The 25,899-nt window shown below is 40.3% G+C and overlaps 4 protein-coding genes across 15 annotated transcripts in view; 2 read left to right on the top strand and 2 right to left on the bottom strand.

The window, feature by feature from the left end:
- PARP9 (poly(ADP-ribose) polymerase family member 9) overlaps positions 1-3,994 on the top strand; it is a 13,635-nt gene extending 9,641 nt beyond the window's left edge. For all 3 annotated transcript variants that reach the window (XM_063341544.1, XM_063341541.1, XM_063341542.1), the window contains exons 8-10: positions 26-174; positions 1,328-1,502; positions 2,484-3,994. In XM_063341544.1, the coding sequence (XP_063197614.1) occupies positions 26-174; positions 1,328-1,502; positions 2,484-2,821 (662 nt within the window). In that variant the 3' untranslated portion in view covers positions 2,822-3,994. The remainder of the gene's footprint in view (positions 1-25; positions 175-1,327; positions 1,503-2,483) is intronic.
- Positions 1-12,466, bottom strand: part of FAIM (Fas apoptotic inhibitory molecule) — an 18,122-nt gene extending 5,656 nt beyond the window's left edge. The window contains exons 1-6 of one of the 8 annotated variants that reach the window (XM_063341558.1): positions 12,151-12,466; positions 9,980-10,037; positions 9,194-9,329; positions 8,582-8,810; positions 7,074-7,123; positions 5,415-5,618 (exon numbers count right to left, since the gene is read on the bottom strand). In XM_063341558.1, coding sequence (XP_063197628.1) covers positions 5,469-5,618; positions 7,074-7,123; positions 8,582-8,810; positions 9,194-9,329; positions 9,980-10,023 — 609 coding nt within the window. In that variant the 5' untranslated portion in view covers positions 10,024-10,037; positions 12,151-12,466 and the 3' untranslated portion in view covers positions 5,415-5,468. The other 7 variants (XM_063341553.1, XM_063341555.1, XM_063341556.1 and 4 more) reach the window with 7 other exon arrangements.
- CEP70 (centrosomal protein 70) lies at positions 12,350-25,899 on the top strand. Of its 2 annotated transcripts, XM_063341548.1 has the most exons (18): positions 12,350-12,477; positions 12,964-13,054; positions 13,199-13,322; positions 13,655-13,835; positions 14,151-14,320; positions 15,515-15,574; positions 16,306-16,405; positions 16,675-16,763; positions 17,119-17,193; positions 18,289-18,391; positions 19,076-19,246; positions 19,865-20,011; positions 20,543-20,711; positions 21,954-22,068; positions 22,358-22,486; positions 23,014-23,093; positions 23,471-23,854; positions 25,126-25,899. In XM_063341548.1, the coding sequence occupies exons 1-17, from the start codon at positions 12,469-12,471 to the stop codon at positions 23,530-23,532; spliced, it is 1,875 nt and encodes a 624-aa protein (XP_063197618.1). In that variant the 5' UTR covers positions 12,350-12,468; the 3' UTR covers positions 23,533-23,854; positions 25,126-25,899. The 2 variants fall into 2 exon arrangements, with proteins under 2 accessions (XP_063197618.1, XP_063197619.1); XM_063341549.1 differs by lacking the exons at positions 22,358-22,486; positions 25,126-25,899 and adding an exon at positions 24,834-24,954.
- ESYT3 (extended synaptotagmin 3) overlaps positions 24,893-25,899 on the bottom strand; it is a 37,650-nt gene continuing 36,643 nt past the window's right edge. For both annotated transcript variants that reach the window (XM_063341546.1, XM_063341545.1), the window contains exon 23: positions 24,893-25,025. In XM_063341546.1, coding sequence (XP_063197616.1) covers positions 24,989-25,025 — 37 coding nt within the window. In that variant the 3' untranslated portion in view covers positions 24,893-24,988. The remainder of the gene's footprint in view (positions 25,026-25,899) is intronic.

Here is a 25,899-nt window from a genome sequence, read left to right as displayed (position 1 = left end):
TTTTTACTCCCTTATTTCTATCCAGGCCAACCAGAAGCAGATCAGCTTGCAGAAGGACACCTTCACAAGACAAATACTACTAAATGCACCCAGATTTCACTGGTGGAATCACACCTTCAGGAGTTTAAAGACAGACAGAAACAGTTTGAAAAAGCTGGGCTTCGTGTTCTCAAGGTACTAATGAAAAAACTAAATCTCAGTTGATATATTTGAAATAACATGTTTAACGTATGCTTAAAAAACTGAGATGAACTACTTCAATATACTGTTTTTAAAAATTAAGATCAAATTAGCCTAATCCTTAAAAGAGATGTAGTCTTTACTCCTAACAAAAAGTATTTTAAACATAGTGCAAATAATAACTCAAAAAGTGTGCTTAAATTCCGAGAAGTCGTTTTAACTGTACCCTATGTTCTGTCTCTTATTTCATGCTTCAAATGTTCCTTTATGGGGCTCTAGAAATACGCGATTGGTATGTTACGGTGAGGACAATATTCCAGAACACTCAGTGCAGTGTCTGTTTTCTTCTTGTGAGCTTGACACCAAAAATTAGCAACTGGTCAGAGTTATAGAATCATAGAACGGTTTGGGTTAGAAGGGACCTTAAAGCTCATCTAGTTCCAGCCCCCTGCCCTGGGCAGGGACACCTCCCACGAGACCAGGCTGCTCAAAGCCCCATCCAGCCTGGCCTTGAACACCTCCAGGGATGGGGCATCCCTCATGGCCTGACGAGTAGCGTGTTGAAGCTGGGATCTCACTTGGATATCACAGCTTTACCGAACGGGGGGAGGAAGCTGTGCAACACAGAGAAATACAAAAGTTTGTAGACAGGGGTTTGTGTGCCTCGTAGTTCTGTGTGGTGTGATGCTGCACGCAGCCACGCTTCTGAGACACAAGCTGACATCAAGGCCCTCCTATCTGTGTACCTGTTTTTCCCCAAGAGCTGTAAAGTTTTGATCAACGAGAGCTGAGGTCCTCCACGCCTGACAGGACACTGGCAGCTCTTTCCAAGATAATGCTGTGAGCACCCACACAGTTTATTCCCGTGTGTGGTTGATACTCAATGTGTTCAGCACAAGTCAGGTACTGGAAGTCAGTACACCAGGATATATTCCCACTGATTTCACGGAGAGGCACGGGACAGTGGCATGGTTCTTTCTCTGTGGATCAGCTGCACACATCACATACCTTATCCCCTACGTGGTCAATGCATATAAGCTAAATCAAAGCTTCTTACATGGAAGAACAAAGCCTGGACAAGAGCACTCATGGATTTCATGGATATTGGTCTCCGTTTGCTTACTCTACCCTATTATTTATGTTACAGATTGAAAAGATACATAGTCCTCTTCTATCTGCTGCATTCCAACAAATGAAAAAACAAATACAGCAAAACCAAGGCACCTCCAAAATAACCCACAAGTTGTACCAGGGCGTTCCTGCTCAGTTCTGTGGCTTGGTGTGCCAGACTGGATTTCACAGGATGTATTCTCCACCAGCAAGTAATAATTTGCTTTGGCATCTTTAATCAAAATGAACAGTGACTGATTACTAAAGCTGGATTAAAATCAGGGAAAACATGGCATTCCTAAACAAGAACTGTTTCTTATCCACTTTTAGAGTCATATGAGCTTACTTTTATATCTACAGCAAGATTTTCCTGTTTTTGTTTCCTGATACTGTAGAGTCAGGAAGGCTCGGTAGGATAAGCCTGGATTCTAGCCTAGCCCAGACACTGTTGACAGAATTGTTAATATACACAGAACGCTTTAAAACACGTTCAAAGGAATCACAGAAGAATGGAAACTGGAAGGTAGTTCTGAAGGTCACCTATAGTAGACAGATGTTTTCAGAAATGGAAAGAATAAGCATTTAGCGCTTCATCCTGCAATAGCTGAAGGGCGTGATATTTTGCTTATCAGATGCAGAATTGGGATTTCAGGCAATAAACTGTTCAAAAAGTGGAGATTTGCCTCTCCTCATCTATGCAATGTACATGGCACACTTTCAAAGTAATAAATGGGATGATGGTCTAATTTAATTTCTTTCCACTTTTCCATGTGATACTACAACAGCATTTTTATACAGCATTCTCTCTATAAATCCCAAAGCACTTTTTTGTAGTTTGCATTATTAAAATCTTACCTTCTCTGGTGCTTATCAGAGCCCCTAGGACATGGTGACAGAAGTGTTTATATAAATACATTATACCTTGATGTTTCTATCACTGGATTAACAGTTAAATCTGAACAGTCACCGCTGGAGCAGCAGTTAAATTGGAACAGCCATCAGCTATCATTGCTTATGATTTCAAGGATCCACTTAACGCAGACTTACTTGCACGAGGATGGCGCGCATTGAGCAGTAACATAAAATGTCATACTGAATCAAGTAGCAGTCTCTTAGTACTTCCACCCCAAAACAACCAATTGTTAAAGGCTTTTTTAAAAATTTCTTCTGAGTTTTTTTCTTTCTTTTTCCAGAACAAGAATATGGAGCTGGCATCTACTTTAAAAGGAACCTGAAAAGCCTCATCGAGGGTAAAGATATGTGGGAAACAGACTCTAAAATGTACGTGTTTGAGGCTGATGTACTGACAGGCTTATACACTAAAGGGAAGCCTTCCTATATCATTCCACCGGCAGTGGAGGGGGATGCCATTAAGGTATATGACAGCTTAGTAGATGATGTAAGCAATCCTGACACCTTTGTCATTTTCAACAGTATTGCGGCCCTTCCACAATATCTGCTGACTTGTTCCCCGGTGAGGGAGAGGTATAGGGCCCCTGCGGAAACCAGCAGCATCCTGAGTAAGAATTAATCAATCAGAACTGTAGCTATCGTGAAGACCCCCTCAGAACAAAGGCTAGTACTTAGATTTTAAGAGGATGCTCTACCCAGTAACATGCTGTGATCAAAGTGCCTCAGGTAAAGTGCCCTGCAATAGCCGTGAACAAAAAACACTAGTCAGTACCTTAAGGAGATGAGAAAAAAATTATCTGTGAAACAGAAAGGAAAGCATCACAAAATACAGTTTAGCATTTATCCGGTCATTTACTTTATGCCTTAAAACATTCGGAGCATGTGACTATACACCTGATGTTTGCGTAGGTTGTCATTCTTCGTTACGTTTTCTTAACCTGAAATACTGCATATGTTAGTGAACCCAAGAAACCTTGGTTGTGCCTTTGACTCTTACGTTTTCTTCTGACTTAAATAGGTGAATCTATCAGGTGAAAGCTGTTTCCCACTTAGGGACATGCTATTAAATACACAGTTATGACAAATGTGAGGCAATACTTCTAATTTGATTTCTATATTTCTATTTCTAGATTTCTAATTTAGTAGATTTCTAATAGTAGCTGCTGTTACCGTTTTTATCAGTTAAGAGATTCCAAGCATTGTAGATACATGTATTCAAAATAAAAAGTGTGAATGACACTGTCAGCTAACCTGTTGTTTTTCCATACAGTCTTAAGAACATGACTTGGACTGTATTTGAGCATCAGATTTCTCAGTGGTGTTCAATCTCTTTGAAAGGCTACAAAATAGTAGAGAACTGGTTCAAAGTACAACTTGAAATTGCTCTTCGATTAATCTACCTTTACCAATATCTTTTAAAGATGACAGTATCAGCCTTGTAGCCAGGTGTCCCCACATTGCTTCTGTAGTGACCTGAAGGCAGTAAACGGAAAAAGCCGAAGAGCTATTCTACTCCTTTCAATGTAAGAGGGAATTCAGTCCAGCTCTCAGGTACTGTGAAACTTTCTGTACTAAAGCCTGAAACTATGTCTGATGTTAGCAGGGTTTAAAACAAATCTACTACCCCAAAGCGACTACCAGATTTGTCCAATCTGAAGCATTTAAAAGCAGTAGTTATGGCCCAAACTAAGCACCTAAAGGGCTTATAACAGTGCTGTAATACAGAAATAAAGGCTCATCTGTCAATATCAGGTCTGCTTCTAGATTGAAAAGTCACCTATTATTAAAAGTGTGATTACCTGGGGAGAAGGGCTCACATAAAACTAATAAAAAAAAGACATTGTCATATGACAGCATTTCATCCGCCTGTAAAGCACTGTGCTAATGGAGAGCAGTCTGAACTCTGAAATACAGATGAAATTAGCATTTAATAAAACTTTTAATAATAATTTGTTAATGAATCCCCAGCATATTTGTACTGCACCTGCAACCCACAAGACAGTAGTCACAGTGCTAGGAACCACTCAAAAGTCCAAAAGAAATTAAGTTATAAAAGTCTAATTCTGAACTCTAAGTGAGGCTGCAAGTGGAAATTTTTTTTAACCATTGCAAATCAAACACTTAAATGAATATATTCATATCTTTTGTGGTTTTTAAAAATTATTTTTAAGAATAGCTATGTCTACACTGTTGCAAAAGGGTAGCTTTCCTAGTGTGTGATCCTAGTAGGCTCTAGTGTAATGTTAAATGGGGAAAAACCCCCACGAACTTGTAAGAACCGTCTAACACACAAGCCTTGTTCTCACAGAAATCCCAAGGTTGCTTTTAGAGAGTATGCCGGGAGTTTGAAAACAGACTTAAGTCTACTCATATTTTAACTTTTCCATTTAAGCAATGAATTCTCCTCTATTTCTGTCCAATTTTTCCCCATGTTTCTTGATCACACACTACTGCCAGGAAAACACAGAGGTGTAGATTTAAGGTTTGCTAGACAGCATTGAACAAGAATAAGCTCACATTTGAGCTTGCTTCAAGAGGTTTCCTTTTTTAAAGGAGTTTCATGGCACGAATTTTTTTCTTCTGTTTTCTTTTTTGGAAAAACTCAGTACAGACTTTCTGTACCACTGCACCAATTTCTAACAAGCATCAGTTTTCAGAAAACGGTAAGGAATTTTTTTTTTGGCACAATGTAACATCTTTTCTCTTACTTGGAATAAAGAACAGGTCTCATAGCGCAGTATTATTTTAATACTATTACACAAATACTGGTAACAATGTATTTCATTAATAACCTTTTTATTAACTTTGTAATTTGCTTAACTGCATCTGAAAAACATTGGTAGTCAGTTTAATAAAAAAATAATTACTGAGAAAATTTTAACAGCTTACTCGAATGCCCAGCACATGCTTCCTCCTCCCTCCACATACACCCACAGTTTGTAAGAATTCACTCTTACCGAATATTTATCTTCCATTTTATTATAGTGAGATTTTTTTCTAGTGTATCATTTCTACTTCAGTTCACCAGTGTTGTCTTCACTTAGTCATATAATATATATTCTATATATATAGTTTTTTAAAAACTGGTAATGTAAGAGGTTGTATATAATTATTTTCATCTGGTCCTCAAAAAGAATAATTTCATATACAGAAACTAGAAAATAAACCCAGCACAAACAGATGTACCAAGTAGTACATATTAAAATAATTACCACAGTAATTGAAAATTCCTGATCTTAGTCCTACAATAATCAGTTAACTAGAGGCTACTCCACAGCCTCTGGGATTTCTCTGTCACCCACAATAAGGGTATGAATAATTCCTTCCTTTCGTTTTCCACTACTGACAGCCTTAATACAACAGCTGTAATCACCAACACTGAAGTGAGTTTCAGTCCCATCTTCTACAAATTCACCCTGGGAGAAAGGAGACAAGAATGAAAACAAGACATGTGCTATTTCAGTAAAAAAAAAACACAAGCTTGAGTGCATCAGACTGTTTCCAAGGTCAAGATCATTTGTAGTTCCCGCAATTAGAGCGGCCGTAGGTACCTGCGATAAATACAGCGCAAATGCTGAACAAAGCTGCAGAATCTCAGACAGGGCTTTGTCACGGCGTCCAGTTAGAGAGTTGTGGATATTAGATGACAATCAAAATTTCACATAATCAGAAATGGTAAAGTTGAAGTTTGTGAATTAGTATCGTTGATCCACATCAGTAAAACAAAACTAGAAAAGACAGTTTCCTTCCAAGTCGTGCAGTACAGCCAATAAGTACCACACAAACCTATGCTGAAGGGGCAGTAAAACATGAAGTATTTAGTGGTGCCTTCTACAGCAGGATGGAGACACCCCTGAAATGAGTATAACAGTTATGTATTTTGGATACACAGCTCCTGATGCAGTTACGCCACTTCCTGTTATGGATTTTGCCACATGTGGCTGTGTTTTTGTCATCATCTTTGGGACAGTACAAAAATCTGTGTGCTGCTCTAATGTGAGCACAGTTTGACAACTAAACCTGTACTCGTAGCTTGCAAGAATATCTCCTAGTGCATTTATTACATTATAGAAGAGGTTGAGAACCATCAAGAGCAGAAGTTCTGGATCACTGAGAGAGGATGTTTCTTCCACTGATTACTCGAGAAACATTTGGTGACTCTTTTCATCCTATTCTCAAGTATAGCAAAACCGTCAATTTTATGATTTGTACTCATCCAGGGGATTACTTGTGGCAGTACTAATCACGGTGACAACTCCCTGGTAAGAAAGCACATCCTTCAAGGATGGGGAAGCCTATATAGTATGCATATGGAAAGCCATCGTAATATAAAAAGACACCAAATAGATTAAGTCATCTAGCTGTCAACCTGCTCTAAAAATTAATGCAGATGTGACAAAAAGACAAAAGATTTGATTTGTTCCAATGAGACTCTTAAGCCCCAAATGTTAGGGACCATCCCTAGATGGAAAAGAATCATGACCCATAACAGACTATACGTGTTCAACTTTCAGTCACCACTAACACAAGTGGGTTTGCATGAGAGGGCTCTACAGGCCGCCTCAAACTCAAGTCCCTCCCATTCCCTGAAAAGGTTTTTCTCTAAAAACCCTGGATGAGGGACCCAGAAAATTTATTTTGCTTGTCTAAAAAGTGTAAATAAAAGCATAGTTCATCCTTAAACAGGCAGATGTTTGGCATCCTAACTGAAATACCATCAGTTATAAAGGACAGCGAAGGACATCTGAACAGACTAAGAGTTACTGGCTGGCTGTGGTAAAGCGAGGTGATGTGCCCCTCTGTGGCTTATTTCGCTAAGCTTTGGTTATCTGGCTATCACCCGTGAAAAGCTTTTGCCAACGATCACGTACCGCTGTTTCCATTTTTTGACCGTTGCACCACACATCCATAGTGTCCTTTTCTGTGAAAGAAAAAGAAAACAAAAGGTACAAACAACAAGATATTTCCCCACACACACAGAGACAAGAAGATCTAGGAATTTTAAAAATTTACTGTTAAATTTTAATTTCAGTTTCCAAAAGAAGTTCCTAATTAGCCGTAGTACCTGGGCTACAGGGTTTGTTCTAATATTGGAGAGGAGGGTGGCTCTGTCATCCATGGGCAAACAACTTCCGCTATGAACATAAATTTTTACCTCTCCCTAGCCCTGGCTATTAACACTGGGTTGTTCTGAATAATGTCAGAGCTATTCCGACATTCTTAAACTGAAAAAGTTGGAGAGAGAAAAATGAAGTAATTTCTGCTAATTATTTGAGTGCTGTTTATTCAGTGAAGCTCTAATATTTTTTCCGTGTTGGTTTAATTCAAAGCAGCATTATTTAACATCCATCAAACTGTTTGTATTCTTATAATCTCCTTGAAAACCCAAGTACCATTTTAAATATGAATCTTAGGTTTTTCTTCATTTGAAACAGAATATTCTTTTACTTCTCCCAGCACATCCTCCTTAAATTACTTTGCTCTAGAATTCACATTACTGACACTGTCACCCACAGGACATCAGTAAAGAGCTGAACACCGCTTGCCTTTTAGTAAGCATAGGGATGTTAAAAGTCTGTGAGGAGACTATTCTGTTTCTGGCATTAAAAGTGTCTTTCTTCCCTGCCCCGCTTCATCTTGAGGCAGTTCATTCTGTCCTGAGGCTTAAGAAGAAATCATAGCCCAAGATCTCGTCCCCAGGTCTAACCATACAGTAATACCTAAGTGGAAGTTTTCCCACTAGATGTCACGGACAAATTCCTCATGGGATGCCTTCCTCCCAGCTGCTTGTAATGTATTTGGGAAAGAAATGTATTGCCTTCCTATTACGAAAGTGAAAAAAGCCATCTGAAGGTTTTAGATTAAATTAGTAGTTAAGAAGTGAGGCAGAAAAAAGGATGCTGATTAATCTATCAAAAATGTAGAATTACATTGTTGTACTTCTTCAGTTACAGACTCCTTGACTTTGGCTTGATTTTTGGAAGGAAAGCCTGCTACCTGGTTAACAAACTTAGACACACAGCAGCTTTGATCACAACACAAGTAACACCTCTAGAACATGCTTCCCCTGGAGAACTGTCTTGCTAGGGCAGCAATATGGATACAGAAGCTGTAACTCCTTCCAACCTTTTTCTTTATTTTTTTTAAATCTAGACCCCGCTGCTGTAGAACAGAACACTAACAGCAAGCTCATACAGGTGTAACAAGACCATTATTTTTCAGACTGTGTTTGGCATCTAATTCCAAACTTCCAGACCACCCAGGATTTTACACTGCAACAGTACTACCACTGAGCTGTGCTTTCTCTTAATTACCAGCTACTAAATACACACAAGTTTATTCAAAGGCAACAACATGAAGTCATTCAATGTTTACTTACCTAGGACAACTCTATAGTCCGTACCACCCAAGCTCATTATCCAAGTATTGGTTGTTTTTGACCTGTTCTCCATATACTTCTTGAGGCTCTTTCCATTGATGTCCAAAGTATATTCATACGCAAAGCCACTGACTGCATCAATGTTAATAGTAGCTTTTGTTTTGGATGCTCCAACAGTGAATGTTTCTTTACCCACTAATTTAAACATCCATTCTTTTCTTATTTCTTCCTGTAGAATAAAACAAAGACAATGGGTATTAACTGATAAACCTGTATGCATGCTTTAGTATAAAAAAAACCAAAAACAACCCTGAACTAGAACTCGGGAAACAGCTCCGTACTTAACTATTTTTTCATAACGAACAAATACAAAATATTCTGTATGTCTAGAGTGCCTCTGCCCAGGGACAGAAAGCACTTCCCGGATACTCACACCTTAATTGTAACTGAAAAAAGAGAACAATGCTGTTCATTAAATTAGGTAAACTTAAATCAACTGAATACACCTCACTTGCATTTATTAGTTTTTTGTTTGTTCTGACGCCTGTTGCATGGAAGTGCACTTATATAATCTGTATCATAGTGGATTTTGAGCACACACAGCAATTTCACCTTTCCGTCAACATAGACAACACGTTTCCCTGAAGTGGTCCCATGTTCAAATTCAATCTTATGAACACCATCACTTAAAGCTACTTCCCAAACAGCCACCAAATCTGTCATCTTCTCTAAGTGGCTGTACCGAGACCTATGGAAACACCAACAAAGTAAATTAATTATCATTGAAAGATACTGATATCTATAGTTCAAAGCTTTACTGCTTCAGGGCAAGTCACTTTTTACAAATGAAAAATGAGACTTGAAAGAACAAGCTTACACGACTGCTTATATTTTCATGTTTTTCAAACATTCAAATATGACAAAATATCACAAAATATAAACAGACAGTTAAACAGACACACTTTGACAAACACTATACAAAAACATATATATCCATCTAACATCTAAAACTTCCATTTCAGGTGACAGTACGGTTACAAAATTATACTTTGAATTCAGATGCTCCTGGACAGTTCTGCGATTTCTTGGCAGGTGCTAAACCACAATATTTTGATTGGTCTCTGAGAGAGCATTTTAGCCTTTTGAACTTGAAGAATAGTCAGGATGACCAGTTTAGCTATTATCTGTTTTAACAGACTTGCCCGTAATCTTTCTCATAAACATTACCAACGTGATTCAGAAATGCAACCCTGCACACACAACCACCCACAAGGGAGGAGATCTGGCAAGATATCCTTTCATTTAAGTAATTTTAAAAGTTTTGATACAGTCATAAGTGACCACTGGAACTGTGGATATCTTTCCAAATCTGCTCATACCACAGTTCTGATTTTTTACCTTACTTCATCTTCACAGACAGTAATCTCCTCACGGGATGCCATAGTAACCAAAACGGCTTTTAATCCAATTAGCAGCAAGAAAAAAAGAAAAGCAGAATAGCAGCAGCAAAGCATTGAGGCCTAAATTTTCCTTGTTCTGTCCATTTAAGATAAATGACATTTTTAAAAGTGTCACAAACTGCCATGCACTGCCCTATGTATGACGAAATACATATTTTTTCTTCTCAGACAGAAAGGCAAATCTAAGTATTCTTTTACAAAATTACTAAGTGCAATTTATCCTAACTTTATTAGCACATCATAAACGTGTTAGTTATTTGGTGGAAAAATGGTTTGCCTAACTTGTGAGCAAAAGCTCAGAAAGGGACAACTTGACCAAAGCAGGAACCAAACCCAGAGCTGCCCATCTCAGTCACAACCCGTAACGGACTACAGACTGTTGCCACCTCAGAGAAAGTGAAATAGCACAGGCAACAATTTCAACCAACACATTTTTCTAAACCACGGAATTAATTTTCAACAATTGGATTAGCAACCTGGCAATTTAGTCATAAAGTCTATGCGAACCACAAAGAAATCACTTGTTTCTTACTTAGGACATTTTTAGATTATGACTGTGTTTTACAACGCTGATGATATTTTTAATTTATCACTTTCAGCAAACAGTTTAATTTATGTCAGAGCTATCTGCATTAAGTCTGTGCATATCAATAAGCATAATTTACGTAAGTGCAAATAAGTGAATTTTTGATAAGTTGTACTTTTCAGTGAAAAATTAATTAAAAGTAAAGTTGTAAGTTCTAGGGTCTCTCTTCAGCATAACAGAGGATTGTGCATTTAAAAATTAAACCTCCTTCACTCTGACTTAAGCTTCTATTTTAAAACGCACTCAAGTACACTGCCTGTATTACCTTTTGTCAGTAATTACACACATTTCTGTTCATAAACTGAAAAGTAAGTTTTAAGGATTTAATTCTCACAGTAGCGAGCAGCCTACACCACCTAATAAATGCCGAGGAGGTTGTTTTGGTTGTTCCTAAAGTCAGGGGTTGATTTCTGTGACTCCCCTGGCAGATGGGGGGAGTCAGGCGGGGTGTATTCCTGTGCTTCCCCCTTCCCCTGCTCGCCAAACGAGCGTCAGGACAGACCCTCAGGACAGGTCCCTGACAGCTGATGGACACAAGTGGCCTTGGGCACAAAAAGAAGTGCCAGAAGAGGTGGCACCTGGAGCCTCCCCACCACCCCTGAGACTGCGCAACCCCTGGCAGTGCACAGCCCTGCTGTATGAATTTTAGCAGGTAATTTAAGATCAATGCTGAAAGGGTTAGGAAACATGCCAGAACACACAATTTCCTTTTTTTTTTTTTTTTTCCCAAATAAGTCATGGTAATGTGGTAATACATTTATTTATTATTTTTTTTTAATCAAACCTGAACCCAAACACGCCTAGGAGATGCTTCTGCAGAGTTCGCCCTCAGACACCCACTCGCTGGCCCAAATCCAAAGGAAACGGATTTGTACTAACCACCGGCACCCTCATTTCACTGCATTTTCCGTTGAATCAAGTCCGCAGCCCAAAATGAGATTTACTTCTTATTATACAGAAGGGCTTGTTTTGAAAACTAGGATAGGATTAACAGCTCTGCATCCACCTAATCCAGGCCTGCCAGCAGACACCGGGGGGATGGTGCACTATATACGAACTCCAGAGACGGCATATTTCTCCCCACCACCCACGTTTATTGCCAGCAAAGAGGGGTGGGCTGTTTTGAAATTAAATCCTTGACAGCCACCTTTCTAACTCCCTCCTCAAACAGCTTATTGCTGATCGGCGTGAATCCTCCGCACCCCGGGAGGAGACTCCCCCGGGCCGCGCTCGCCTCGGCCTCCAGCCGCAGAGCCCCGCCGGCCCGCAGGCAGGTTTACCGGCACCTCCCGCTCCTCCTCCGGGCCGGGCCCGCAGCAACAGGCGGAACGGCTGCTTCCTCCTCCTCCTCCGGCTGCCAGGCGGTCTCCAAGGAGCCCAGGGAGACGCTCCCTCAGCCCAGGCGGAAAGGTGCCGCGGTGAGAGAGGGCAGTTCCCAGACGCTTAGTCTCCCGCCAGACGGCTGCAGCGCCTGAGGAGAGATCAGACCAGCCCGACCCCGTCGCTCCCGGCCCCGCTCCTACCTCGGCCGGGGCTCTCCTCCCCCTCGGCTCCCCGCGACTCAAAATGGCGGCAGGCGGGCAGCCAGCGCCGCCCCGCGGCCGCCCGCCTGTCTCCCCTCCCCTGACCGCCGTTACCCGCCCGCCGCCCTCCCGACCGGCTCCGCGCCTTCCCGCCGCCGGCAACCCCCTGCAAGATTGTCCCTTGTCGCCGCCCGGGACCTGTTGAAGCTGCTGCCTCCCGGTAACCGACCCCTTTCCTCTCACGCGTCCCGGTGGCCGTCTGTGGGCGGCGGCGCGGCCCGGCCTGCCCCTTCGCGCCGAGAGCGGGCGGCCCTCGCCATGACAGAGGTACCGTGGTGGATCCGAGGTGGCTGTTGTTACTGCTTGGTGGTTAAAAACAGAACAGAAAGGAGAAAAAAAACCAACCAAACAAACCAAATAATAAACCCCCAAAGCGGGCACCCGCCTCCTCTGAGGGGCTTCTCGGGGCTGGGGCGGGGGGTTGAGGCCCAGCCGTGACCTGAAGGCTGGTTGTCTGGGGTTTTAAAAAAGGTAAATTTTATTCATTGCACATGTTCCTCCTTCTAATAGTGATCAGGAAAACTGACTATTCCGTTAAGTATGCTTCCCCCCCTGTATTTTTAGCAGATCCTATGGGAAAATCTCATACGCCTGCCTAGAGTGGCTGGGGCTTCTTGGGAATTTGGGATTAGTTTTATTTTGATTTGGTGGTATTTGCTAGCCTCCAGTGCCGGCACAGCAGGAGGGACAGGAGACCCTGAGCTGGTTTTGGAAATTCAGGTTTGTCTCTTCTTCCCCTTCTCCCAACTGCAGCAGGAGAAAGCAGAATGGGAAAGCCTAAACAAGCTCTTAATGCGTCACGGGTTGAAACCGGTGAGTCTTGCAAGCTGCAGAAATATACCGGGTAAGGAAATGCTAATTTTACAAGTTTTTGTATTTGAAAATAGTAAGCCTAAGTTCTTAAGGCATCTCTAAACGGTAGCAGAGATGTGATCTTCTTCAGCTATTAAAAGCCTTTCATTGTGTCTTTGCTTATTTTTATCTCCAGATATGATTGTCTTAGACAGACAGTCTTCTCTAGGAATAAGACTTGCATTAAAAACGCTGGTGGAAGACACGGATCGACATCAGAAAATGATGCAGGGTCTTATGGAGGCTAATCGTTGTCTTAGGTGAGATGCAGTGGAAGGAACTTACTTGCTAATGCAAAGCAAAAGTATTGTTAGTGTCCGTCTCCTGCCAGGTGGAGCTCTTGTCACATCCGAGGTTTAAGAACTTTTTCTTGAGATTTTTGTACAATATTCAGCAGTGTTGGCCTAGTTACTTTTGAGCTCTTCGTTATTTCATCTGCCGCTGCTTCCCATGCAGACATATTTCCCATACCTGCTGCCACAGACTATTTTTGAGTGTCGTCAGATGTTTGTCAGGCCTATGCTTCCTTCTTTGTCTTTAGTGAAATGTATTTCATTTAAATCAAGTATTTACTTCTTTTTTTTTTTTCCAGAGATGAGATACGACAGGAACGAGGTCGGGCATCTCGACAAGAAAAACGGGCTAATGATTTGGAAAACGTGGTGAAAAACATTAAGTCCAAAATTTGTCAGCTGGAAGATGAGACGATAGCTAAAGTTTGTCAGCAACAGAATCAAGTCAAAGAACTTCAAAAAGATCAACAGCTTTCACAGGTAATTTAGATAGTGCTGTCTGAGGATTCAAACTTTTGACTTGTTTTAAAAGCTCTAGAAATATTTACGTTGATTAAAATAAACATGAGTCATAGAGTTAGTACACTATTTATAGCTAGGATTTTTCAATCCATACGGAATTTTCTAGCGATAACTTAGAAAAATATCTGTATCCTTCTTTCCCTGCCTCTTCAGTATGGCTAAAACCCAAGTACTAAGCTTCCTTGGGACCAGGTGCCTGCTTGGGCATGTACAGTACAGACTCCAGCTTGTGGGTTAGAATAATTTCAGAATGCTCCTGTCACCTATTCACAGGCAAAATATCAACAGCAGCAGGAAAAGCTGAAAGAACAGGAAGAGATTATTGCCCGTTTGCAGAAGGAGCTGTGCAAAGTTGGTATAGAAGAGCAACAGCGTGTTTCCACTCAAAACAAAATGTTCTGTCAGTTTCGCAAAAGAGCTCCCAAGTCTCTTCTAGATCAGCAGTAAGCAATTTTCTTATATTGGTGAATGACCTGTAATGTTAAATGAAGACCACAAAAAAGTGACCAACTGTTCTTGATATTTATATGGGGGGGGGGAAAGCTTGAGACCTTAGGAGTGCAAGCTGAAATGCGAGTTCTTGTAAAGGTACATCAATGCAGTAATTTTTTATTGTATAATAAATGTGCGGTGGATGAATCTATGGCAGAAAGTAAAAAAATTATCAGCCCCTGTATACACTAGGTGTCAGCAAAGAGAAGGGAATGATTACTCTCCTCTGGAACTGCGGTATCTGCTAGGGTGATCTCATCCTGGGGTTCTAACATTTTAAAAAAACCAATAAACACTCCCACCCCTGAAAAAACCTGCCCAGTTTGCAGTCACTTCTGAATTGTGACTGGTTTTTGCGGCTACTGACTGCGGGCTTGCTGTAGGGCTTCCCAGGTACTTCAGTGAGAGTTCTGAGAAAGTGTTCCAAGCCAACGTCTCTTGCTATAATCAGCGATTTGCCAATTCTTAGGCCTCAGGTAGCCATCACTTCATTGTGCTGATGTCGCCTGGTTTTCCAGGCCTGTCTAGTAACAATCCCTTTTAAATGCTTAAATGTGCGCAGCCCTTTTCTCATGCCCTTGCTACATGAGGAGGAGGATCACTAGTTGTGGTTCTCTGTGCTTTCTCATCTGACTCTCCAAAACAGATAGTCTCAGGGTGCTCAAGAGGAAAGGTGGTTTCTCATCTGTTCGGTTTCTTAGTGGCTCTATGTTTTGCAACCACTTTGAAAGCACTTTTAGTTTCTTTGGAGGTGGATGTTCTCGGGCTGTGTGGGACCAGTGCTCTCTGCCTCTCGCGATGGTCGCTGAGCCTGAGCACTCGGGACTGTGCCACGTTGTTAGGATTGCTGGGTAAACACAGTCACAAGATGAGGAGGCTGTCAGGAGGATTTAGCGGTTGTCTCCTCTTGAATAATTTTGCAAGTTTTAGTCTAGTACAGAGTTAATGTCTCTACTTCTCTGTTTTGGAAAACTGTGACTGTGTGCGTTTGATGTGAGAGAGAACCCACTATTTGATTCAGTCCCTTCTGAAGTGCAGCGCAGTTCTATAAGCTGGCCTGTTCCTGTGGGGTGGTCATAGTATCTTTCAGGCATGACTTTTTTGAGAATATCTGACATTCAAAATACCATTTTTTCTTTCTTCAGGTTCCTTTCTCTAATTGATTATTATGAATCTCAAATTAGTCAAATGAAAAAGGAGCTAAGGTAGGTCTCTTCTAATGCCTTATGGCCTTACTATTCAAAATTTTCTTACTACTTACTATTCTTAAAGCTTGTAAGGGTAAATATTCTGTATTCCAGGTGTCACTAGCATGTAAGAAATGGCAAAGGATTGTAATGGTTGTGGAAGTTTGGATTCATCTGGGAAATAGCTGTCAGTCAGGCAAAGCAGCTGCTCAGTCAGGAGGCCAGGAGAGCTGGGAACCTGGGGGTATTTAGACACTTGAGCTATAATTCTTTCTTTTTTCTGGGTTTTTTTTTTTTGGTGGGCTTTTTTGGTTGTTTTTTTTTCTTCCCTTCCTCTTTTGCCGTGGTTCACAGGCAGAAGAATTACTGCATTAGCAGCGCTCAGTCAACTGATCTCCCTAAACAAAAGGAATACCAACTTTTCAGCTCTATGGTGGTGCCTACATGGTACAAAGCAACAAGCAGATACCTGAGACATTCCTATAATTTGAGATTATCATCTTGAAAACTGAAATGGAATTTGCTTGTACTGGAATTTCTCTTGAGGAATAAGTGCACCTAATTAGTATATGAAACAGCTTCCCAGAAATAATAAGAGAAGAGCAGTGGGTCTTAAGACAGAATTTCTATTCTATTTACTCTGTGGTTTATGGAAACATTATTATGATATATAACTGCTAACTAAGCCAATTTAGGTCTTTGAGGTAATCGAATTACAGTAAGCTAAAACAGTTTATTTTTCCCAATAGGCAATATAAAAAAGATGAAGACCAGGTACAGAGAGAAGTGAAAAGCAAGGAAGAATTCTTAAATCTAGATGCTACTCCTAATTATAGAGCACTGCTCACGGTATGGAACTGCTAAGAATAAGTCAGTGCAGATCTCTAAATGGTAACCCTTCAAGAGCCACATAGAAACATATATGTGTTTGATTTTGTGTCCCCATGTTTTTATCTTGTCTTCTTAATTTTTGGCCTCTCTGGGCATGGTGCACTGTCTTTATGCAAAGATTCAGTACTATGTTGTGAGTGGTCTGCTGGGGACTGAGTAGATCTGTGTAATCACAAGTTCTCCACTCTCGTTATGGAATGAGTGAAATAACACAGTCTATGTTGCAGTCTTTCCAGAAACAACTTATTGAAACAAAAGCCAGGAATGAACAGCTTTTGCTTGAAAATATAAATCTCAAGAAAGATTTGGAAATAAGGTGAGAAAGGATAAGTATCATCCTTTTTAAGCGCGCTGTGGTAGGCTTTGCTTTACAAAGAAACCGAAAGCACGAGCAATGGTAAAAGGGTAGCATGAAATCTGCCTTTTTAAAGCGATGTGTAGAAGTAAGATATGGCAGCAACAGTCAACCTTACCTTCTATGCTGTTAATAACAACAACTGCTAATGGTTATTTTGCTGTTTATTGCTGTTGCCATGTAGAAATGTTGCAGAATTTCATTTCAAGATTGATGCTGTGGCACTGGCAAAGCTTTCTTATTATTTCGCTTGGCTGAGTTTTATAGATGCCTTCAAATGCATGACATATAATATGGTACTTTTTCTTTCTAACAGACCAACTGCACAGGAATTAAAACTTTACAAGCACCAAGTGAAGAAACTAGAGAAAACTTTACAGAAAACTATCCAGTAAGTATATTTCTTCAGTAACTTTCATGAACCCTCTGAACTTCTTAAGGCAAAGATACTCCTCAACCTGTAATGTAGACAGCAGCTTATAAAGCATGTACCTTATCACCCTTCCTGGGAGCCTGGTTATGGGCAGCGAATGCTACTCTATCTCTGAAGACACCCCGTGAATCTCTGAAATGATGGCATGGTCTCTGAATCGAGGCCCAACAGTGGCTCTTTTCTATTTCGTCTTTCTGGATTTGATTTGAGTGCTATCACAGGCAATACGGACAGGACCAAACTGTGTTGTTTGCTGTTTTGATAAGCTATAAAGAAAGCCACTGGTTACATTATGGATTATGAATAAGAAAGTACCGAGTTGGCAAAATGTTGCAGCTACTGGAGTTATGTCCATATTATTCTTAGAAATTGACTCCATTTTTTTTCTGGAACATCTCTAAGAAAATACATTGAAGGTATTAGAGATCCAGTATTGACAAAGTGTTTTTATCTGTAATTCACTTAATCATTTGTGCATGTGTATACTGAATGCTAAATATTTTATAGCCTGAAAAAGACGTAATTTAAACTTCAGAAATGTTCCATTACTCATTTTACATTGTGTATACTTAAATGGTCTTTTCTGTCATGCAGTAGGTATGATTTAGATAGTAGTTTTAGAGAAAGTCATCTTGCATTTAACAAGGTTAGTGAGTGATCTATAGTAAGCCAGGAAAGATGTTGAAGCAGAAGCAGATAAAGACTGTGAGTGTGGAATTCGACACTTTTGAGTAAAATTCTGGATTTTAAGTCTTCAGCCGTAGTAGAACCTCTGGTAACAGAACACCTGTACATCGGGTGTTATGCCTTCTAAATTAGCATGCAGTTTGGAATAACCTCAACCTAGAGACTTGGAATAATGTTGTTTACATTAGGTATTATATTCTTCAGCTAGTTCAGTTTGATAGAATTCTATTGCCCGGCATCATAAAGTGGAGATTTTACTTTGTAGGTGTAAGTCTATGTGCTACATAACTGGTTCTGTAGTCAAGGTGAAAGCAGTATCTCCTGCTGAGGCTATTGTGTAACGCACTGTATCTGTTTGGGGTGTAGATCGTCAGGGAGCAGTACTGGAGAAAGAACAGAAGAAAAGAAAGAACCTGAGAGTACCGCAGGAGTAGATCAGCTGCAGGCAGTTGGCCAGCAATACTTACAAGTATGCAAATTTTATCTGTACTCTGTGTTTCTAGCACCGTTAACAATGAAATGTAATACATGAGTTTTGTTTAACTATGTAAACCAAAACATGCTATTTTGAATCTAAGAGTTCATATGAAGTCCTCTACAAAAGATCCATAATGTTCTGGATTTGGCAGCCAATGTAGGCTTCTTCTTAATTGTTCTATCGCAGTGTAAACTACCTGAAGATACAGCAAGGAAGCAGAGACGAGGTTGGCAAACACCAAATCAATTACTTAGCTGAAGTCTTTTCAGGACAGTGGATTTGTGCAAGGTCTTGGACAAAACAGATCCTTCTGTTACTGTTTTAAACATGCCTGAGGAGATAGTGGCTTTTATTTTTCTTTGAATAATAAAAAAAGGAAATATAATAAAACCTAGCAAAATGCAAATGTGGAAGCAACAATGCCTCAAGTGGATAAATGTTAAATATCCCTCAAAGGGAAGTGTATTTGCATTACTTTTACCTATCTTCTAGCTAGTTTATTTTTAAACCTTTCAATCTATTACATATTGAACACATCTGCAAAATTCATTGATAGTAACTTATTGGAGCTATTTATGATGTAATGTTTAGGCAGTCATGACTGTGGTGGAGAGGGATTTTATTATAAAATGACATACATATTTGAGCAATAACATTTGTTATTTGGTGTTGAAGGTGTTGTCCCATATTGATTCTATTTTGCGAAGTCCAAGAGCTCCTCCGTTAATATACAGGCGCAGTAAAGGGCCAGTGCAAAATTATACTAAAGAGAATGGACAGGAATGTGGATTTGAGCACCTTCCGCTTACTATAGAAATGTGGGCAGATCAGCTCATGGCCCTAAAGGTAATGCATTGGTGTACTTTATACTCCTCCTTTAATCCGCTGATGACCCCTTGGTCTCTCCCTACATGTCGGGTTTCTTTCTGCGCGTAGCTTTTGTTACTGCCTGGCTTGGTGTTACATTTTTAAAAAAAATTCTGCTGTCCGCTTATATACCACTTAGTGAAGTGAAATACGTGCAGTGTGCCTACAGGCCAGAGATATTCCTCTGTGTGTATCGTCTACATGTTTGTATTCACTGGCTGAGTCCCTAAGAAGACAGTTCACACACTAATGATGATTCATTCTCTTTCTTGCTTTTGTCTTGCTGGAACAGTAACTTTTTTGATGTAAATACAAGTGAAGTAATTTTGTTTAAAACCAAACTCTCTGTGACCAACACTTATTTCACTGAAACTATAATATATTAAGTACTTCAATTTTCGGACTATCCATGTTCTTTTTAAATCAAACAATGTAAGCAATATACCATGCTTAAATTCCCTGAAAACTAGAACTTTAATGGTCTTCAGTACTGGAATGCTTTTGCACATGAGAAACAGAAAGTCTTCCCGTTTCTGTAATAAAAACAACTTTAAGAAGCTACGAAAGTAAACTGTGTTCCCTCCCTTCTTTTAAAAGGATTTGCATAGGTCCTTGAGAAAACTGTCCCTGGAATTGGTGCCCTGGCACGCTGCAGATCCACAGGATAACAGAGAATCCATACGAGTTGAAGACCTCCAGTTCGTAGTAGATGCAATTTTGGAAGAAATCGAAAATAAGGAAAAGGTAATTCTTACCAGGGGTTTATAATCACGAGTTACTGTGGAACTCTGAAATGCATTCTTCACACGGTGGTTCGATTTGCACATTTGAAAGCCTCGCGGGGTTTAAGAAATAGCTATTTGAATATCTTCAATAGTCAAAGACTATTTTAGCATAATGGCTAAATTCACCTTGGGGAAGACTGCTTTAATCAAAGTCATTTGACCAACAACGAATTTGCATTGCCCTGTAGTCTCAGGTGTTATCCTGTTCTGTCTGTTTCTCAGTCAGCATTGAGAATACGTAAACGTACTTACCAAGCAACAGAAAAGAAAGTTTTCAGAAGAGTATTTTTGGTTTGCTGGATATTTGTGTCTGAAAACTCTCTTTAAAATACGTCTTCAGATTTAAGAATATTTGAAATGCTGTGTTTTAATAAGGGAAGTTATACCCGTTTTTCTTCATAGACAAGTTTTAAGAATTTTCACAGTTTAAAAGAATCCTTGCTTTGTTAAGCAGTAAACGTTAACGAGTTATTCTTTCTGCTTGCTACAGAACAGCCAGACACCGTCCTTGCCAACCCTGTGTGCAATAGTCTCTCACTTCCAGAAGCTGTTTGACGTGAATTCTCTGAGCGGTGTTTATCCACGAATGAATGAGGTTTACACAAAGCTTGGGGAAATGACCAACGCTATGAGAAATCTCCATGAGCTGCTGGAACTAGGTAAAGACTCACCACCTTGCATTTGTTCAGACCCCGTTTCCAAAAGAAAAAGACACGTGAAAAGCTGATCTCTTCGTAGAAAATATGTTGAGCTGCTGAGAAATGAGTAAACTCGGTATATTCTTCACTGGGAAGATAAAAATAGGTTGCTGTCAACTGGGAGTTTAAATAGCAAACCTCCATTATTTGTAAGCCTTTAGCAGTTGCTGAGGAATCTCAGGGAGGCAGAAGAAAGGAATAACAGATGAAATTGAATTTTTATTTATTTTTTTTCCCACAAAGCTTTGTTTCCTCTGAGCTGACTGCGTAATTCTTCTTGACCATCTTTCATTATCTACTTGAAAGATAACAAGTTTAAGAAAAAATAACTCAACCTCTGCTGTAGATTTCTACTCAGTAATTCATTCAAGTGTAATTATGTCCAGTCCTCAGAAACTTCCATCTTACACTGCTAAACTTAATAAAAAAAAAAAAAGTTGTTGAATGTCAAAAACTAAGTGCCAGTACTCAGAGGCACACTTAATTATTTCCCAGTACCCATCCTCCTCTGGTTTGTGCTTCTAGAGAACTTGTTGGGTTTAAATGCTTGGCTGTGCTGTAGGGCGTAGAGCCCGAGAGAAAGGCTCCTCCACTAATAAGGTTTTCTGAGCCTCGTTCAAGGAGGGAAGCAGCCTTCCTGCCTGCAGCCAGCGCAGGAGCCGAGGAGGCCTCGGGTCTCTCCCTAATAATCGCAAACCACTGGAGCTCAGAGGATGCCTTCTCTAAGCCTAGTTCTGAAATTGAGGGAGAAATGGACAAGGAGCATGTTACCTTCACTCACAGCAGGTACCACAACAAGTTCTGGCTGTTAACAGTATTTATGGAGCAGTTTCCTCGGTGGCCTAGCCCCTACACTGTGCTTCTGCTGTGTTACAGGAACCTAATGAATAACCCTTCCTCTCTGTATAACGTCAGTTGGCCGATTTCCACTGACATTGTAGGGTGCACTTTAGTACCATCTCTGCTGTGAAAATACACAGCTCTGACAAGCGCTCTCGCCACTAAAGGATTAGCGAGAGATTGACCATTCCTAGCCGAGATCAGTTCATTTCTAACCACAGGCTTTCTGTGAATGATGGAACTTGTGTGCCTAGACGTGTGAAAACCACATAAAATCTGGGCACCTGTAAGAACTGGATTGTGCCTAAAATACTTTCCTGTTATTAGAGTTACAAGAAAGATGAAGTGTTTGTTTTTCCACAGACAGTTCAGCTCCACCCACTGTGGTAGTGGATACTGTTGGGAAACTGTGTGACATGATTAACGAGAACGTGACTGAGCAGGTACAGCAGCTTCTGGGGACCCAAGACATCCACAGGTATGTGGGGCTCTTCTACTGGTGACCGTTCTTCAAACATCAAATTTAGTAATGGAGAGAACTGGCTAAAACCAATGATACTGAAAGAAACGTCAGTAATTTCTTACAAAGTCAGTGAACTGTGATAGCAAAGGAGTTAAGACTATCCTACGTAAAACAAATCTTGAATACTTTCAAAAGGATAAAGCCAGCAAAGAGAAAAATTAAGGCCAGAAGGTTCCAGAACACCTTGTTGGTTTGGATGGATAAGGTGATCAAATATGCTTATTAAGGATGTGTGTTTCATAAGGAGACAAAGCAAATACTGCACGTGGGTGGGGAGGAGAAAGTGTTGCAAGGTTTCAGCTGTAATACTGAACGTCTCAAGCTGCCTACAAGTATTTTGGGAACTGGACAAATCTTGTTCCGTCTTCAACAGGTGAGAACAACATATACTTCGTAGCAGACTGTTAAACCTCGCATTCAGCATGGGCTCTGCAAACGTAGTAAAAATTAATTGCAGCAGGCAGCAAGTCTGACACACGCTGAGTTAACAATATTAACTCCAACCTTTCTGCACCCCTCACAGCTTTAACTAGAGAATAGCTGCTTATAAAACATTCCCTGCTCCTCCTGTGAGGCAGTTCTATCGGCCACCCCCAGGCGGAATATTTAGCATACACAGACTAATGTTCCCATCTAAAAAGTACCTGGTGCTATGTAAGGAGAAAAGGAAGAATGTATATAGGGCATGAATTGTGAAATTAGAGATCCTCTTTTGACAGCTAACACTTGTTGGCTGCAGGTTTCAGAACCCGAGAACACGTTTTTGGTGTAGATGGTTTTATATACTACTAAGTAGCAGTGTTTTCGGGAAGTCATGACATAGTACGGCAAAACAGCCAAGGAGATGAACTTAAAATGCCCTTGCACCTTTAATCTGACAGTCTCACTTGCACGTTTCAGTATAATCAAGAAGCTAGAAGAACACGAGTGCTTCTTTCCACCATTTCAAGCTCTCATTCAAGACTTGCTTTGTCTTCTAGGTGAGTAGTATTTGCAGTAGTTGTAATTATCTGCATGCCAACGCTTCCTCCTCACTTTAAATAGCTAACACATGTTTTGTTTACTCCCGGTGTGCTAGAACGCAAGGAGAATATGAGGGAAATGAGGGAAGGTGCTAACTTTTGCCTCACTTTCCTCCTCTTTCCTCAGGAAGTGACCAAAATAGTTTGTTGCATATATTCAATCATACTACTCCTAAGAGAAGCTAAATTGAGTTCTTTTCCAAAAGCATTAAAAGGTGTGAGGAGTTTATTTCCTTCACTAGCTGTCTTTCTAACACTTGAGTTAGAATTTTGGCTGAACTTGAAGATGTTCTAGGTCCGTACGCCTTACAGTTTTGCTTTTCATTCTGTTTCAGAGATCAATAACCTGGATGATATTTTACCTACTGTGCGACGTTTGAAATTGGTAGCTAGTTAAGAGTTACTCTGCTTTTCTCTGGCAAGATTCATCGTACCTGTGAATGCTGATGCATATGACATTACAGCTACCTCTAACCTCTGTTACCCTGATCAAGAGTTTCAGACTTTTTGACGTAAATAAAAGCTGCTGCATTTTTTCATTTTTCTTAATTCTTGTTTCATGGTCAATTTAAGAAAAACTTACTCTATCCGCTATCGACTGGTCTACTCGGTCCCAGAGAGAGAACCAACACACTCTGCATCGGTCTGGGAGGCCAAACCCAGCCCAAAGGCAGGCAGACAGACCGTAACCACTAAGCATTTTGCTTGTTGCTGACACAGTAAGTATGAGATAAAGGGCTCTAACTGCCTTAGCCATAACACTCACAGCCTTTGCCTATCTTGGTTTTCTGGAGGGCCTGTTTTAAAACGCTGTTTACATCTTCAGATAAGTTTGGGATGTGAGCAAATTGTTATTCAGTGAGATTGTGCCTGGTCGTGGACTGAGGCAGACTTAGATTAACGTAATCTAGGCCAAAAAGATTTGAAACTTGCTTCAGGTGGTGGTTTATGGGTTTCTGCCTGGCAGGGATTTGAAGCTTCCATGGTCGTATTTCAAAGGTCAGTTTTAGAAAGGCGTAGATCAAGTTTCTTATGCAAGACAGTTAGCAGTTTATTGTACAGGAACAAGTACACCAACCTTCCAAAATATTTTGGTATATTTTGCTCCAATATTAGTTTACAAAACTCTGCTGTTCCTCAGGCAGAACGCTTTGCTGTCAAGATTTACAAGATTTTGAAATGTACTGTAACAAAGAACAAAACGTGTTAAGGCGTCACAAACTATAACCTCAATGACATCTTGGTAAACTAATCTCCCTGCTTTTGGAAGCTCATTATATACATACCTGCAGCCACAATCTGCTACGACACTTCTGAACAGTGAAATTTCAGTTTCTTAAGTTTCTCAAAAAACAGTCACTATTAAGAGTCTTAAACAGTTTCGTTCATCAGGTTCTGTAGCCCTACAGATGAAGAATGCTGTTTAAAAATTTATTCTTCTAAAAGTGCAATGCTTTCATGTTAAACCAACATGAACGGGATCCTGGGGAAACGAGGCTGCCAAGCAAAGCAGTGACACTTAGCTCACAGTCTTAAAATATCTCCAGGTACAACGCTTCCTTAAGACACTATTTGTACTTAAGGGTTCTTTGGGCAAAGATATGCCAGAAACAGCAAAAATAAAGGACTTGTTATTTAGAGACAAATTATTCCCAATGTGGGGCTGATTTTGTTTGTTTCTTTGTTTTTTCACTTCAGTGAGAACTAATCTGGGCAGGATCATTAAATTTACATGTCCTGAGCTGGAGACTGCTTCAAATTTGCAGTGACTGTTCAAAACACGTTAATTACAAAAGAGATCTGTACATCCATAGAAAGTTGAAAAATTAGTAACTTATGTACATGAGAAGAAATCAATTTTTCTTGCGTCTACTCCTTGTCAGCTCATACCTGCAAGACAGACACAATAAATAATTACAGCAGTTTAAGACTGTCTTTAAAGTGGCGCAATAGAGAGAACTTGGGCTGCTTTATTGCTTGTGCTTCCCAGGCGGCGTGGCGAAGGAGCCTTTGGAGATGGCCTCAAACTTCAGCTCTTTACCAGGAGCTTTGGATGCGTCATTTTTCCCCCACTGACATAATTGCCCTAAGCTTACGTGAGACACAGACAGAAGCTGGGCCAGGGCAATTTGGGTTTCCCATCCCACTGGTCAGCGTGGATGGCAACCTCCTGGACTACCTGCATTCCTTGGGCTCCATTGAAGGAGAGGAGGAAGAACTACTGCCATTAACTACAGACGTGGAAGGGGAAAAAACCCTGGTTCTTAATCTTTGCCTCAGACCAGTGCTTAGGGTTTAAGTCTGAACCACAATGAACGTACAAGCAAAACTCTAAGTGGCTTATTATAATAGTTTCTATAAATGCTTTGTAATTAAAATTTTATCATATATATACATATATATGTTGCTGATCAGAGTATTAATTTAGTTAAGATCTTTATCCAAGTTAAAATTTGTTGCAAGGTTGCTTTAATAAACATAATTCTTTCAATTATGTATCCTAGTGGCTTTTATGGTAACTTAAAATATGCTGAAGACTGTAATTGATGTATAGGCCTCTTATTAAAACCATTTCACGGGGCAGGTATTGCACTAGCAACTGGATTAACAAGCAACTTAGATAAAGCTACTAAATTAGTTCAAGTTAGTCCTGAGCTTGCAGGTCAAATATTATTATTGCTCACCAAAATACACGGCCCTTTTACCCGCGCCCCAACACCACTCGCGCAAACTGGCAGCAAAGCAATCAGCAGGGTTTGGGAGC

The sequence above is a fragment of the Chroicocephalus ridibundus genome, chromosome 7, assembly GCF_963924245.1.
Source record: "Chroicocephalus ridibundus chromosome 7, bChrRid1.1, whole genome shotgun sequence".
NCBI classification, from domain to species: Eukaryota; Metazoa; Chordata; class Aves; order Charadriiformes; family Laridae; genus Chroicocephalus; species Chroicocephalus ridibundus.
The sequence above is the reverse complement of the archived record's forward strand: the minus strand, read 5'-3'. Positions and strand labels throughout refer to the sequence as shown.

Excerpts from the sequence above, each read along its gene's own strand:
- CEP70 (XM_063341548.1), top strand. Across the intron at positions 14,321-15,514 it reads AAGTCTCTTCTAGATCAGCA|GTTCCTTTCTCTAATTGATT; the intron begins GTAAGCAATTTT and ends TTCTTTCTTCAG. Across the intron at positions 16,406-16,674 it reads ATTATAGAGCACTGCTCACG|TCTTTCCAGAAACAACTTAT; the intron begins GTATGGAACTGC and ends TCTATGTTGCAG.